Genomic DNA, 17598 nt, shown 5'->3' with positions numbered 1-17598 from the left:
CTGTTTTTTACACTTGTATTAGTGTTTGCACTTCAGGTGAAAAAATGAGGGTATGTAAAATTTTTGGTATATTAGAAAAATGACCAAGGTAATAAAACCAACATGTATTAGTTTTGTTTCCCTTTATTTACAGCTTTTTTTAAGGTCAACTTTAATTTTATTAAAAAGTCTTGAGGGCTGGGGATTTAGCTTAGTGGTGCTGCCGCCTGTCTCTCAAGCGCAAGGTCCTGAGTTCGATCCCCAGTACCCAAAAACAACAAAAAAAGTCTTGAGCCTTGAAAATGCATCTTGGTACTCTAAATGACAAAAATGCATTCAATCTGTGGTGATAAATGCATAAAGTCCTTCTGCATATGCAGGTGTATCTCACAAAAAAATCATGTGTGATTATGACTCGTGAACTGAACTAGACACTTTTCGTGGGACATAATTTTTCAAAAAATAACTAGACAAATTATGACTATTCAAATTGGGATATTTGATAGAAATTTTATCAAAACTGAACAAAGTGAACCTGTCACTTCAAAGAAAAACTGACATATTTGTTGCCAATGATAAAATTGTAGCTGTCAGGTGAAAATAGTTTTAAAAAATTTCTGTCATTGTAAGCTTGACAGCTAATTGATAATTAAATATATATCTCTTAAAAATTTGTGCTGATACCAACAAATATGATTTGATATTGTGTAATGGAATGTCATCATTTATTTGAAAGATCTACATAACTCAAATGTATAAATATTTTCTAAATGATCCACATATGATGTTATAAAATCACATAGGAGTAAAAGATCTGTTTATACTGTAAAGTAAATACTGATTAAAAAGTACAAAACTTCATTGCTATAACTTCAGCTTTCACATTGTAACCAGTCTTTAAGAAATTATCACTCAGTGAGTTTTGGTATAGTACCAAAGAAAAACATCCACAGTTATCAGAAAAGGTGATTAAACTAGTCCACTCCCTTTTCAAAATACATTATCTAAATGATTTTGGTTTTTCTTCCTATACCTCAACAAAATCAACTGACTCACAGAAGCAGATATGAGAACACAGCTGTCTTCTATTATGCCAAACATTAAAAGTAGATTTAATTATTTTTATAGAAGTGAAAAGCACTTTTACATTTTGTAACAAATATAAAATATGGGCCGGGGATTTAGCTCAGTGGTTTTGCCGCCTGCTGCGCAAGCGCAAGGACCCGAGTTCGATCCCTGGTACCAAAATAAATAAATAAAAAATAAAATAATGCCAGTTTTCCCACTCTTATTATTGTATTTGAAAATGTACTCATTTCTCATTTTCAAGACAGTTATTAGTTAACCCCTGATTTTATTATTAAATTATTATTAAATTAACAAAATGATTTTAATTTCTAATCCATTAAACAACAGATATAATCTACATCTGGTATTTTTGATGATTTAAAGTTGAAAGGGTTCCTGAAACCAAGATGTTCAAGAACAACGATATTTTATACTCAGTTCTTTAATCCAATTAATTTCAATTAGATATTGTTTTGTTATTATATGCACTTAAGGTCAATCTAAGCCACCAGTTTATAAACATCACAGCACTGGAATCCTGCCTGTGTTACTATCACCACATCTCCAGCACTACCACAGAACCCGGCTCGTAGTAGTCATTTAATAAACATTTTAAAATAAATATGCTTTGGGCCAGGGATTTAGCTCAGGGGTTTCACTGCCTGCTGCGCAAGCACAAGGACCCGAGTTCAATCCCTGGTACCAAAAACAAGAGAAACAAAATAAATATGCTTTAATTTATCATCTAGTTCTCTCAGAAATCAGGACTTGAAATCCTCTGTTACCAACTCTTTGCAGGTTTAATAAACAAGCTGGTTTGCAAACAAGCTTGGTTATCACCTTACAACCCCCTTACCCTCTACATTAAATTATAGACCCTAATGGTTACTATGAAAACAAAAACCTTGTTAGCCCCTGACCAATCATATTAAAAATCAAAAACCCATTCTGTCAGTTTAAGACTGGTCCCTTCAACTTGTAATCAATTCTGTACATACACTTTTATATTTTATAAATTTTCACCATAAAAATAAACCATTTTTCATATAAAAATACATAAACTACCACCCACACATAACTACTGTCATCATTCCACAATTTCTTTTCAGTCTTGTTATAATAAATTTCACCTCATATAGTACACACTTTTCGATTTTGCACAATTTTATGTACTGCTCTCACTACTTGCTGTATTTTCTACGTTACCATAAAGTCTTGTAACAATCATTTTAATAACTATATAATATTCTACTGAGTAAACCCATTAATCAATTCACTATTAGAAATTTGGGCAATTAAAACACAATCTGCATTATGCATAATTAATGCATTTAACTTTTTCTATTTGGGAGCTTAATAGAATAGAGGCTCAGAACCTTTTGGGTTTTTTTTCCAGTATCAGGTATTGAACTCAGGGCCTTCCTAATGAGCTACATCCCCAGCCCTTTTTTATTTTTTATTTTGAGACAGGGTCTCCCTAGCTTGCCCTGCCTCAGCTTCCCAGGGTGTTTGGATTACAAGTGTGCACCAGCATTCCTATCAATATTAATTATTTGTCAGTTTTTGGCAAACATTTTTCCAGTTCTCTTAATTGATTATATTATGACACATGAGTAATCTGGATGTAATTTAATCTGTCTTTTAATTAAAAGTTATCACTTTTTATAATTTCTCCAACAATATCTCATAAGCAGTCAAGATATAAAGAGTTCCAAATTACCTATGATTTAAATTCTTTCCCAGTACATTCATCTACCTGGTATTTTGATGTATGGTGTTTTGATGTATGATGTTTAAGTACAGAGAAAATTGTTAGCCAATATTCTAACAAATTCTGGAAAACTTTAATCTTTTATAATCTTTTTAAAATCATATCTGTGCCCCACTGTTGTTTTGTTTTGTTTTGAGAAAACTTCTCACTATATAGTCCAGGCTGGCCTTGAACTTACTATGTATCCCAGCCTGGCCTTGAATTCCCAGTAATCCACCTGCTTAGCCTCCTGGGTGCTCAGATTACAGACATGCACCATCATGCCTGTCCTGTGGCCCACTACTTTTAAATTCTGAAAACTAACAAGATATCACTTACGTTATTAAAAGAGGGTGCTGACTAACATGGAGAAAATAGATTACTGTACAAAGTAAGCATGCAAACCAGTCGCACAGAACTGAAACTTCTGTCTTGGATCAACCCTCATTTTTTCTCTATAGTTTTCAAACTTCCCAAAAGACTATTAGGACACTGCAGTCCACAGAGGGCCACTTTCAAAAGACTCCATTAGATTGTCAGTTATTGTTTTTACACTCAGACCTTCAAATTTATTTATCTAGGGTTCAGTTGTTATGTACTAATTACATAAATTATTTGATCACATATCACCCCTTATCAGTTTCCATTTATATCACTTGTCTTCTACTTAATTCTTCATTAGTCTTTACTATTTCCTTTTTCCTCCCCCATTCTTTTTTCCTTTGCATCAATTTACTTACCTCATATTTTACACTTCTAACAAGATGGACTCCATGCTACTTTATGTATTACTAATCCAAATCTAATTCTGTGGGAATACCTCTAGTAAATGACATTATCAAAATTCTTCCACAGAGAAAGATATGGAAAAGCTGTTATTTAAACCAATCTTGATTACAGCTGGCTTATTACTTCAGTTCAAATCAAAGAATCTTCTAAAATTTTTTTCAATTTAATTTCTATATCCTCTTACTCATAAAATACTTTAGGTTGTATATTAAACAGGTAATAAGATGACACTTCCCAAAAATATCATGCATGAGGCAGCACTAATCAAAACTTCAACACTTGACAATGCTATTTTATTTATTAGTTTTCAACAGAAGTATGGCATAATATGAAGAGAATATTAACATAAAATTTAAAAGCAAGGATTCTTTCCTTTAATTTGAACAACTTATTCAAAGGCAAACGAGTGGGTTATGGGTGATTTTTTTCAAACTTACAGCTGCTGTGAGTGACTTATTTTCATTGACTATGTTAGTTCTCTACCAGTACAGGTTTACCTAACAATGTACATCTGATAGAAGATGATCATTTTATCTATTCACAGTATGTATATCTGACATTACAAATGGGAGCCTAATGCTGGTTCATATAAAGTAAATTAACTATTTAGACAAATTTTATTCCAAAAAAAATTGGGGAGGCTATCTAGAGCAGGAGCATTTGAAAATTCACAAGCTTATTTTCAAGTAATGTAATACTTAGTCCATCTTAATTTCTCAGAAAATTTTTTCTTTTTTCCGGTACCGGGGATCGAACTTAGGACCTTAAGCTTTCGGGGCAGGCAACGGAACCACTGAGCTAAATCTCCGGCCCAGAAAATATTTTTTAAAAGCTAATTTCAGAAGATTGCAAGTTCAAGCCTAGCCTGGGCAATTTAGTGACTTAGCAAGACCCTGTCTCAAAACAAACAAAGGATGGGGTCGGGGAGGGGGGCTGCCTCCCCATTAACCCCTCCACACACAAAGAGCTAATTTCAAAGCTATCCCTGAAATATTACAAGCTAATATACTTAAAACACTATTAAAGTCACTGTCTAACTCTAAAATATTTCAAGTACCGTAATGAAAAATTATCCTTTCAGAAATCACAATTTTTAAATATAATTTACTTGTAATAATTAGGGCTTTGCATTTTTCTTAAAATACTGATCTCCAGATTTTCAAAGAAAAATAAAAAACTGAAATATTTAACCTTCTAAGTGATTCAGAATGAAACAATTTACTGAAGTGAAAGCAAAAGCTAAATATTCAAAGAAAATTAATCTTGTTCCTACTGTGTAAAGCGTACTAAAATTAATAAGGTTAAACTTATAATTCAATACATAATAACAATAAGAATGACAAATTACTGCTATAATAAAGCAATTATTATATAATTCCCACATTTCTCCAACTTAAAACTTAATACATTACTTACGTAATAGATGGATCTACTTGTTTGTAAGCATGGGCAGCACAAGACCCACAGTATGTATATCCTGCATGGCTACAAAACAAGAATAATTTTTTCATTTAATCATCACTTTCAAAATCAAGATATTCTGATAAAAAATTTTTAAGAGGGGCCGGGGATGTAGCTCAGTGGTGCTGCACTTGCCTCACAAGTGCAAGGTCCTGAGTTCAACAATCCCCAGTACCAAAAGAAAAAAAAACTTTTAGAAAGAAATAAAGTAACTATAATAAACATATCAAAATTGGTACATATATTAACATCAATATAAAGAACACACAATTGTTCTATACTATGTTCCAATTTTAAACTTTAAAAGTATTATTCTCCGCATCTTTCTTTTTTCTGCGCCCCGCCCACCACCACAGATCAAACTCAGGACCTTGAGCATGAGCCAGGCACAGTGCCACTGAGCCAAATCCCTGGCACTGCATCTTTCTTTTTTGAGACAGGGTCTCACTACATAATTCAGGCTGGCCTTGAATGTACTATGTAACCCAGGATAGCCTCAAACTTGTGGCAATCCCCCTGCCTCTGCCTCCTGTGTGCTAGGATTGTAGATGTGTGCTATGACACCTGGCTGTTCTCTGTATCTTGCAATCATGTCAGGAGCTGTCTCTCTTCTGCCTTGCTCCACTGCCATGAAGCCCTGCCTTGAAGACAACTGACTATGGATCGAAACCACTACAAACCATATAAGCCAAATTAAACCTTTCTTCCTTTAACTTATGGGTGTCCAAGTATTGAGTCTCAGCAAGACAAAGCAACTAAGACAGATTTTGATACCAGAGAAGTGAGGCTGTTGCTGTGACTACCTGAAAAGTTTGAAGATGCCAGCTGCAGAAGCAGCCCTAGAATGCTCTAAACCAAGCTTGATGGGAGATTCTGGCAGGAACTCAGAAAACCAAAATGTTGATTTAAAAAAAAAAAAAAGAAAAACCAGTCCAAAAAGGCTAGGCTCAGGGGTTTTCAGCTGGGAACAAAGACTTCATTGGCAGTTGGACTCCAGATCATCTATTATGCTCCAGCAGAAAATTTGTATACATACTGCTCCTCTCTTGAGATTTCTAGGGAGACTGAGATTAGGAGTAGTGAACTAAGTAATCTGGCAGAGGAAATTTCAAGGCATTCTAATGTTGTGGTTGTGGCATGAGTACTGCTGGGGGCTTTTAGCCAACTGTCTCCTGAGAATCAAGAGCAAAAGCCACAGCTTAATGATTTTAAAAAATTTGAGTCTGGCCAGAAAGGAACCTCTGGTAAAGTTGGGGCCTGCAAAGATAGAGCAGAGGAGAGCTGTGTTGCTAAAATGATTAGCATTTTAAAAAGCCAAGTCTTTTGGAATGGGCAACAGGAAAAAATGCCTTTGGAAAGGTGAGGAACCAACAAAGCCTCATCATTTACAGGCTTAAAATTGCAAAGAGAAAAGATAGTGCTTTAAGAAAAAAGCCCCAGGGCATGCTGTTGGAAAGGGCTACCTAGGGAATTGATTCCCAGGGGATTCTTTTTAGAGTCCTCAGCCAGCCAGATACTCTGCCTCTGTAATCACCAGTAAGATGCAAAAAGGCTTAGGCTGCTGCTCCAGTAGGCTGGCAGCAGACCTTTGCATCATCTTTGTGGTGCTGCAGAATACAAGATTTGTGGGTAAGGAAGGCTTCCAAGCAAATTTCAGAAGGACTAGGCCAGGCAGTATGTCCTGAAAGAGCAGTGGATGAAGCTCTGAGTATGAAGTCTAAAGTGCAGTGGAGACTCCAGAAAGCTGGAGAAGCCAGGTATGTGAAATGTCTGAGGAAAGTCACAAGCAGTGAGCAAAGCCAGACCAAGAGGTAGGCCAAGAGGACTACAACAACCAGCAGCAGCACAGAAGGGCCACCCAAGCCCCTTGGAGTTCACATCTCACCATAATTTACTCAGGGTGCTGAACCTGGAACTATAGGCTTTAATATTTACTCCTGCTGGGTTTCAGTCTTGCTTTGATCTTATTCCTTTCTATTCCCCAATTCTCCTTTTTAGAATGAGAATATTTACACTGTGCCTTTGTATATTGAAACTGTTTAACTTTCTTTTTGATTTTTACAGGAGTTCACAGAAAAGAGCTTGCCTTAAATCTCAGGGGAAACATCTGACTTGGATTTTTCAGCGATGCTGAAAAGTATTAGAATTTTGGCAACTCTTAAGATATGGACTAAATGTATTTTGCATAAAGAGATGCACATGAGCCTTTTGGGGGTCAGGGCAGAATGTTATGGTGTACATCTAAATGTCCCCCACCCAAAGTTTCTTTTTTTTTTTTTTTGGTACCAGGGATTGAACTCGGGACCTTGCGCTTGCAAGGCAGGTGCCGGACCCACTGAGCTAAATCTCCGGCCCCATCCAAAGTTTCTTACACTTATAGGTGGGGCTTTGGTGAGGTGATTAGGTCACGAGGACGTGAAACTCAACAATGGACTAACGGAGTATCTTCTTTGACCTGTCTCTCTCTCTCTGCATCCTGCCAGCCATGCCATGAGCTGTTTCTCCTCTGGCATGCCCCAGTGCTATGCAACCCTTCCTTGGAGCCACTTGACTAAAAAATGAACCAAAATAAACCTTTCCTCCTCAGAGTTGAAAAGGGTGTTGGGGATTGAGTTTCAGTGATGAGAAAGGAGCTAAGACAGAATATAATACAAATTTAAAATGGGCTGGAAATGTAGCTCATTGGCGGAGAAAGTAAGAGGCCTAAGTACTACAAATGTAAATAAATCAGAAAAATAAATAAATCAGGCTCATCAGTCTAAAGATAGGATTAATGAGCAGAAACACAGAATATTTGATATTATTCAATCAGGGGAGCAAAAAGAAGAGAATGAACAAAAATAAATCTTGCTATCAAGAGACACAATCCGGGGCCGGGGATTAAGTTCAGTGGTTCCGGCCTCAAAAGCACAAGGTCGCGAGTTCAATCCCAGGTACCAAAAAAAAAAAGAGAGACACAATTTATGAATAATAGAAATTTTTAAGATCCAGTCACTTTTTAATATTTATGGCTGAAAAAAAATTTATGGCTGAACACTTTCCTAATCTAAGAAGATACGCCAACAACTAGAAACAGAAAGAGGTCTCCAGTCATATTTAACTAAGATGGAATTCTCTAAGACACAATAACTCAGAAGTAGTACAAATGGTCACTAAACACATGAAAAAATGTTCAACATCACTGGCCATTAGAGATGCAAATTAAAAGAACACTAAGATTCCACCTTACTCTAGAAAGAATGGCTATCAAGAAATCAAATAATATTGCAAGCACAAGGATCCGAGTTCGATCCCTGGTACCAAAAAAAAAAAAAAAAGAAATCAAATAATAACAAATGCTATAGGCTGCAAGGAAAAAGAAACCCTACTACGATGTGAGTGGGAATGTAAACTAGTACAACTACTATGGAAATAAGTACAGAGATTCCCAAAAAAACTAAAACTAGGGGGATGGGGATTTAGCTCAGTGGTTCTGGCGCCTGCCTTGCAAGTGCAGAGTGCCAAGTTTCATCCCCAGTACCAAAAAAACTAAACTTAGAAATTCCATTTGACCCAGCTATTCTCCTTCTAGGTAGCTTCCCAAAAGAGTTAAAGACATTGTATTACAGGGATACATGCATACCCAAGTTTACAGGGACACAATTCATAATAGTTAAATCTTGCAAGCTGCCTGTATGTTCAACAGATGAACGGATAAAGAAAATGTGGTATTTATATACAATGGAGTACTACTCTGCAATAAAGGATAAACCCAAGTCATTTATAGGAAAATGAATGCACCTTGAGACCATAATGTTAAATGAAATATATGTTAGACACACAAGCTTAAACACTGCATGGTTTCTCTTATATGAGAAATCCAAAATATAAATAAAAACAAAAGAAGGCCGGGGATTTAGCTCAGTGGTGCCACCGCCTGCCTCGCAAGTGGAAGGTCCTGAGTTCGATCCCCGGTAACAAAAAAAATGTTTTAATTAAAAAATAAAAACAAAAGAGATAAGAGGAAGCAGGGAGATAAGATTTTTTTCAAATGGAAAGGGAATCAAGAGATGGAGGTAGGAGGAAGGGAAAGGAGGGAAAGGGGATGAAAAAAGGAGCTGAAATGTATTATGTACCTGCACCAACTGCCTATAAGGAGTATAATCATTATGTTAGACAAACATATACTAACAAAAAAAAACTGAAAAAAACCCAACAAACTGCAGTTATAAGGGAAAAAAAATTTTTTTTGGTCTGAAAGACAAACTTGGACACATTTCAGGTTTACTTGAAGTTGTGGACTTAGCACTAATAACAATGAGTTTTCGGTAATCCTTTCTAGTAACTAGCAGTAATCAGCAGACTATTACAGTAGAATTCTAAGACCCAAGAAGAAGTTAAATTAGTTGAAATAGACTAGTGAAGGCAAACTCTTTAGAGCTTTCAATGATACAAACAGCTCGCTGTAGGACACATGCCCTAGGTTCACCACCACTGACACAGACCAAATACCCTACAACTACCTCACTTCTTTCTCTGTCTTCTTGGTCTTCAATGTACTATGCCTCTTATTTTCTTTCAATACTGCTCTTTCTGTTTATACTCTGGTTTCAATAGTCAGTTCTCCTATCACCTGTAAATTACTTTGTTTCCTGACCTCATTTTTCTTTCTTGATTCATTTTAGGTACATGCGTCTAGGAACCACTTCTCTTAGTGCTTACTTATTAGTATGTGGCTGACAGTATGTTGGCAAATATTTGAAACTGATTCTGCAGGGAAAAAAAATAGTATGCACATACATATATACATGAATGCAATACTCTGTTGTAAATTCAACATAGCCAATTCATTATCACTCTGTGACAATTTTAGTTGAACTACAATCAAGCTATGATTGAAACAATACAAGAATGGAACAGACTCAGCACTCTCACTTCTGGGTATTTATCCAAAAGATCTGAAATCAATGTCATAAGAAATGTCTTAGGGGCCGGGGATTTAGCTTAGTGGTTCCAGCGCCTGCCTTGCCAGCCCTAGGTCCTAAGTTTGATCCCTGGTACCAAAAAATAAAAGTCTTCATCCCCATATTTACTGCAGAAATAATCTGGTTTTCTGAATTAAAATCTACCCCTCTCCAAAAAGCTGGGTGCTACTTAATGCTGTACCATATTAACTGTAAGTTAAAAATTATCTGGGGCTAGGGATATATCCCAGTGGTAAAGCACTTGTTTAGCATGCACAAGACCATGGGTTCCATCCCTAGCACTGCAAAAAAAAAAAAAAAAACGGGGTGGGGGTGGGGGTTTAAAGTCAATCTTTTTAAATAAATTCATGAAGTTTACCTAATATAAACAACCCCTTGCTTAAAAGTCAGTGTTGTTACCTGTGCTGCTTAATTTTAACTGTCAATTTAACTGGATTAAGAGACTCATGCAGATGGGATTGGATCATGGGGACATTATACTCATCAGCCAACCAATCCACTGTCATTCACAGCTGAATATGCTATTGGAGGTGGGGGCCAGATGCAGGAGGTAGGTCAGTGAGGGCATATCTTTGGAGGGTGTATATCAATATCACACTGACCTTCTTCCCCTGTATGTACTCTATTTCCAGCTACCAAGAAGTGAGAAGCTTTACTCTACCATGCCTTTCCAACCATAACATTCCTTCCCTGAAGGGATCCAAAACCTCTAAAGCTGAGCTAAAATACACCTCTCCTTCTTTAAGTTCAGGTACTGAAATTTTGTACTGGTAATGAGAAAGCTGATCAAAAGGCCCAGGATTTAGCTCAGTGGTTCTGCCACCTGCCTTGCAAGCAGAAGGACCCACGGTTCAATCCCCTGTACCAGAAAAAAAGAAGAAAGCTGATCAAAATACTACCAAAATTAACTTCAAATTACTACATTTGAGGAAATCATGAAGCCTACTGCTTTAAGTGAAAAGCACATGAACTGCGAAAATTAAGTTCTTCAGCTCAATATAGCATTTAGTTTTTTAAGTTCAACTTATACTCATCTTTTTGTTATGATAAATAATTTACTGGTGAACAATTAATAATTTACTAATAAAAAACGATTTTTTGGTGAAGACACTTAAAACTTACGGTGCAATAATGGCTCTAGCAGGTCTTTTTGTAGATTGTACTTGTGAAAGCCAACCTTCTAGCTGTGCATTCAGCTGCGGCCCTATAAAAAAAACAAAGAACAAAATTGGAGCCAGTAAACCAATGTACTGCAGATAACTGCACATGATACAAAGCCCTCACTGAACCTCTGCAATACTAAAATAGCTCAGTGTAGTGAGATCATCAATTTGGATGCTAATGTTTGTTTGGGTTTTTTTAAGTTTTTGTTGTTGGTCTCGGCTATTAGTTCAGGCTGGCCTTGAACTCACTATGTAGCCCAGGCTGGCCTCGAACTCAGAGCAATCCTCCTGCCTCAGCCTCCTGAGTGCTGGGATTACTGGCATGTGCCACCACAGCACTGGATACTAATGTTTGAGCTTACCAACTACAGGGTCTCTACCAAGCCATAGAATAAGGCTGAGCACTGATTAAGCAAAATTCCTTTGTATCCATTTACTGTTTACAATTGTCTTCCTTCCAGACCAAAAACAATGTGATTCACACTGTGATTCTGTTCTGTATGTAAACAAAACAGAACAGAAAGCAGAACACTTTAAGTACAAAAGAGGAAATAAGTATGTATAAAAGCACCAAAACTTGCCTCAACTTGACCACTGAAATGACATTCATAGAAACAACTCCCACATTCTATCATTTCCATCCCTCTCCAATTCCTGCTCCCATGATCAAATAATCAATAACTACATCATCTCAAAAATCTCAATTTCAAGTATCTTACTGTCTTCACCCATCTTCACAGTTCACTCTCAGATACTACATTTTCTACTGTACTCTCTTAAAATCTCAAAAAGCTTTAGAAATGTTAATCCATCACCGTAACTACTCCCTTGTCTGGGGCTTCACTCCTCTGCTCCTCTCTCCCTCCATCAAATCGAAACACAGTTTAAAATCAACTTTCTAATTAACATAGTATCCCTACCTGAACACCTGAAAATGAAAAACATCAACCATATAACCTTTCAAATTATAACCAAAAATTTTAGCAGAACACCAGTTATACTCAGAAATCATATTAACTTAATGAATTTGCTTACTCCTCTTTAAGGTACAGAATTACAGCTAGTCCTTTCATCATTTTGGGTTTATTCTTTGTTTTGTTTTGTGGGGTTTTGTTTTTTTGTTTTGACAGGGTCTCACTATGTAACTCAGGCTGCGATCCTCCTGCCTTAGCCTCCCAAATGTCGGGACTATAGACATGCACCAACCACCATGCATGTAAGCTACTCACCTTACACTTTAAATACCACCATCACCTCTTTTTCACTTCTGAGAAATAATCATTTTTTCATCTTATAAAGGAAAAAGAATAAGATGCAGTATAGCCAACTTTTCTTGTATGCCAAGGACTTCTCCAATATTAGCACTGAAAATCTGCATCCTGGAAAACTTCATCCTAAGCAAACCTGGGTGCTAGCCATCCTCAATTCAAACGAGAAATACTTCATCTTCTCACCTCTTACTTGTTCTGCTTTACCTTCTGTACCAGCAAATTGTCCTTGCTCCTATCACAAACCAAACACCAACATCATACTAAACACAGTGGGGAAAACTGAAAGCACTGTGCTTTTAGTCAGAAACAAGACAACATGTGTTCACTCTCACAACTCTTGTTCAACACAGTACTTGAAATTTTAGCTATAGCAGTTAGGGAAGAGAAAGAAATAAAAGGGATACAAACAGGAAAGGGAGAGGTCAAATTCCTCTTTACAGACAATATATCCTATACTTAGATGACCCTGAACACTCCATAAGAAGTTTTAGAGGTGATAAATACGTTCAGCAAAATAACAGGATAAATATCAACATTTTAAAAAAATTAGCTGGGGATTTAGCTCAGTGGTTTTGCTGCCTGCTGCACAAGCACAAGGACCCGAGTTCGATCCCCGGTACCAAAAAAAATTAAAAGCTTTTCTATACACTGATAATGAACTAGCTGAGAAGGAAATCTATTCCACTCACAGCAGCATCAAAAAAAAAACCCAATAAAATAAAATACCTAGGAATCACCCAACCAAAGAGGTAAAACATCTCTACAATGAAGATTTCAAAACACTTGGGCCGGGGATTTAGCTCAGTGGTTCCACCGCCTGCCTCACAAGCACATGGTCCCAAGTTCGATCCCCAGTACCAAAAAAAAAAAAGAAAAGGAAGGAAGGCAGACAGCCTCTTCACCAAATGGTGCTGGGAAGACTGAAACTAGAACCCTATCTCTCATTCTGTACAAAAAGCAATTCAAACATGGATCCAAGAACTAGATACAAGACTTGAAACTTTGAAACTGAGATATATAAATCACTTGCAGTCATAGGCACAAGCAAAGGCTTCCCGAATAGGACTCCAATAGCACAGGAAATATTATCAATCTTCTTCCCCCAGGATCCCAAGTAGCTAGGACTACACCAAGTCACTGCATATGTCTGGCTTTCATTTTAAATGTTTAATCACTAAATATGAAACATTACATAAGAATCTAGATAATTATATAATAAGTACCTATTCTACCTTATTTATGTAATACCTTACTTTTTAAGAAATAAGTCTGGTATGGTGGCACAGACCTATAATCCCAGCATTTAAGAAGAGACAAGATCACAAATTCTAGGCCAGCCTGGACTATGCAGTGAATCTCAGGTCAGCCTGAACTACAGAGTAAGACCCTTAGTGACCCCATTTATACACCTCTCTCCTCAGAGGTTATCACTTTCTGACTTTGGTCTTTATCATTTCATTATTCTTATACCACGTATGTATCCAAAAATAATATGTGGTATTATTCTGTATGTTTTTAAATGTTAAAATACAAACATGTTACAAAATAAATATACTGTAAATACACATGTCTGCAGCTTGCTTTAGAATTCAACAGTGTTTCTGAAAATTATTAAAACTGATATAGTAATACTAGGTCATTCATTTTCAATGCTGCATAGTATGATACTGTATGAATATACCAAAATTCAAATGCCTGTTCACAGACATTTTGGTTGTTTCCAATATTTCACTGTTAACAGACAATGCTTCAAGTATCATATAAACATATGTTAAGAATTTCTCTAGGATCCTGCTAGAAATATAAGTACTAAATTATAGAATGTGCACATCTTTAACTCTACAGCATTGCTAATTTGCCCTTGAGAGCAGCTGGATCAATTTATCCTTCAGTGTACAGGCAAATAAAAACTAAAAACAGATTTAATTCTGCCCTCCACCACCACCCGCCCCCATACTGGGAATCAAACTCAGGACCTTGCACGTGGGAGGCAGGTGCGGCACCACTGAGCTAAATCCCCAGCCAAAACAGATTTAATTCTACTTGTATACTTTCCATCTCTTTTCTTAGAGGATTTTCTTTTGAACAGCTGTAAATTCTTTCTTGGGCCGTTAGAGGTCTTTTGAACTTTTTAAAAGCTAAATAAGCCTCTAGCCAGCAACCCAGGACCTAGTCAGTTCTCTCTCTAAAACATCACAGGAGATGGCACCTCCTATATCCCAGTTTCTGTGGGAAGACCTAACCAGCAACCTAAACAGCAGGCCATCCAGCTTCAAGTTGCAAAATTTCCTGTCATAAGGATTAGTTTATTCTTCCCTTCCAATTAGCTAACACAAAAGGTCATCTCAATTATCAAGTGACTATGAGATGAGCTATGTGTGACAAATGTTGCTATCCAATCTGCTTGAGTACTGTACTATTTATTCTTTCTCTTGAGAACATGTAATATAAGGAGTTGTGTCTGCTTCACTATACATAAGAGTGAACTCTCTTTTGGTCTTTGCCTCTTTTAGCAGATTGCTTGTGATGCACATCTCATTCTGATTTAATGCTTATTCAAATAATAAACTGTTTACTTTCTCTTATCCTTTTGAAGAGATACTTTCTAGGAAGAGTAGATCTTGGTTAATTCTATTTCTCTAAAATGAGTTACCAACATTTGAAACGATCAGAATTTTTAATTTCTGCCCACGTGATGGGTAAAAAGAGTATTTTTTAAATTTGTATTTCACTAATATCCACTGAGATTGAGTCTCTACTGAACTGGAACTCTTTCTGTACACACTTAATTACACTCAAAAAAAATCAAGTTTAAAATGGATAGCATTATCTGAAAGTGTCCAAAGTTTTTAAAGACTTAAAAAAGAAAAAAAGACTGATTCAGTGATTAAATGATTGGAGTTTATCTTAAAATTTTAAATTTAAGAACACTTACCAAGAAATCTTATCTAATCTCATTAACTCAAGAAAAAGTTATGAAATATAGTAGCACTATGAAAACCTCACTCACTACAATGTTTTGCTATTTTTTATTTCAATGCAGAACAGGGGCCAGAGATTTAGCTCAGTGGTTCCGCTTCCTGCCTTGCAAGCGCAAGGACCTGAGTTTGATCCCCGGTACCAAAAAAAAAACATTCCATCACTCAATGCAGAACAGTAAAAACGCAAAGACCAGTATTTGGGAACCACTGTTTCTCACTTACAACAAAAAGTATTCCTGGGGCCTGGGCTTTAGCTCAATGACACCACGCCTGCCTTGCAAGCCCAAGGTCCTGAGTTCGATCCCCAGTACTGCAAAAAAAAAAAAGGTTTTCTGAGAAGCCTTACCAATTACAAATACCTAATCTTAGAAATAAATAGGATCTAAGGATGTAGCCAAGTTCAATTCCCAGCACCAATAAATGAATGAAGGAAATGAGGCTAGGGATGAGCTTAGTGGTAGAGCACATGTATGCTTAGCATGTACCAGGCTTCTGGGTTGGATCTCCAGCACCCTCCAAACAACACTTCAGCAGTTCTCCCCCAAATCCTTTCATTACTGATGTCTGACTATGATTATATACTTAGAATTTATTGCCATACTATTTACAAAACTATTATCTTGTTTTTAGGAACATCTCAAGGGATGCTTGTTTGGTTTTTATTATCCATGACAGGACTCTTCATGTAACAACAAGCACTTGGTGTAACATCCTAGGGAACACAAGAATGTAAGACCTGTCATACTAAGTCTGACCCACAATTCATTCACAGCAATACCTTAGCAAATAAAAATTTTTTTTAATTTGCTGTAAAAAAACACTCCTAATCTTAATGTAAACCTCAAAGATCACACCAAATTCAATTATCTTGGATTCTTTTTTTTTTGGTACGGGGATCGAACTTGGGTCCTTGCACTTGACCAGCAGGCAACAAAACCACTGAGCCAAATCCCTGGCCCCTATCTTGGATTCTTTGTTTTCCATTCACTTAAATATTTTAGTAATTCATTTACATTTTTGACTAAACTTTATAGTTCAGAATATTACCACATGGAACAATTAACCACCCAAGGAAGAGTATTTAACGTTAATGTGCAACAACAAGCTCTCTGATTTGGCCAACTGGAAGTCATTTCCATCTTTCTTCCTGCTTTCAGTATCTCAAATTTTTCATATAGTGAGTACCAATTCTACTGGAATTTCACACCTAAAAGAGCTACAGATTTGGAGGATCACAGTGTACTTCTTTCTCCAGATCATTTACAAAACTGTCATCTGAAAATAGGTTTAGCAATGATCCATGTATAGTCCATTAATTTGGGTCTTTTATATCCACCTCATTTTACTGTTAAACAATTTCTTACTCCTGTCAAATTATGTCATTAAATCCCTCAATAATTTCTAGTTACAGTACCTTATCTAAAGTATTTTAAAAATTAAAGTAATAATTTTCATTTACTTTTTTTTTTTGGTGCCAGGGATTGAACTCAGGACCTTGTGCTTGCAAAGCAGGCGGCGGAACCACTGAGGTAAATCCCCAGCCCATCATTTACTTTCATTTCAATAGAAAAACACATTCAGAGCCAGGTGTAGTGGAGAGCAACTGTAATCCCAACACTTGGAAGGCTGAGGCAGCAAGATCTCTATGAGTTCAACTCAGCTACATAGTGAGTTCAGGGCTACCCTGGACTACACAGCAGGATGCTGTCTCAAAACAAACAAACAAACAAAAACAAAAAAACCCTACACTTTCAGTATAGAAACTATGGAGGGTAAGGAGTTGGGAAAGGCAGAAACCACAATCCTGTAATTACAAATCACCAAATTTAACATTTTCTAAATTTTTACCCCATCTTTAAAATTATACATAATTTTTTGGGTCTACTTTCATACTTAAAACATGCCATAAACGTCTTCCTACATTAAACTCTTCAATGATATTTTACTGCTGAATATTTCACTGTATGAATGGATCACTGCTTCTTTAAATATTACTAACAATATAAAGCTTTTTCCATATTTACAATTATTTCCTTGTGAGTTTCTCAGAAACAGAATTACTATGTAAATCACTATGTCTTTATTGGACATAGTGATCGGAATTTTATATATTTAAAATGTCATCTAAAATCGCATCCACTTATACTCACGCACCATGAATAACAATGCCTG

At 36.4% G+C, this 17598-nt stretch overlaps 1 protein-coding gene across 5 annotated transcripts in view; it reads right to left on the bottom strand.

Moving 5' to 3' along the window:
* The window catches only part of Memo1 (mediator of cell motility 1), a 128565-nt gene that overhangs the window by 62906 nt on the left and 48061 nt on the right, over nucleotides 1-17598 (bottom strand). For all 5 annotated transcript variants that reach the window (XR_015453203.1, XM_021253698.2, XM_087216495.1 and 2 more), the window contains 2 exons: nucleotides 11134-11215; nucleotides 5003-5071 (listed from right to left, as the gene is read on the bottom strand). Coding sequence is in view for 4 of the 5 variants with exons in the window: in XM_021253698.2 (XP_021109357.2) it covers nucleotides 5003-5071; nucleotides 11134-11215 (151 nt within the window). In the remaining variant the exon portion in view is untranslated. The remainder of the gene's footprint in view (nucleotides 1-5002; nucleotides 5072-11133; nucleotides 11216-17598) is intronic.

The sequence above is a fragment of the Heterocephalus glaber genome, unplaced genomic scaffold, assembly GCF_053883595.1.
Source record: "Heterocephalus glaber isolate CG9 unplaced genomic scaffold, H.glaber_assembly_v1.0 deba00001457, whole genome shotgun sequence".
Lineage (NCBI taxonomy): Eukaryota > Metazoa > Chordata > Mammalia > Rodentia > Bathyergidae > Heterocephalus > Heterocephalus glaber.
This window is presented reverse-complemented; position numbering and strand designations above follow the sequence as displayed.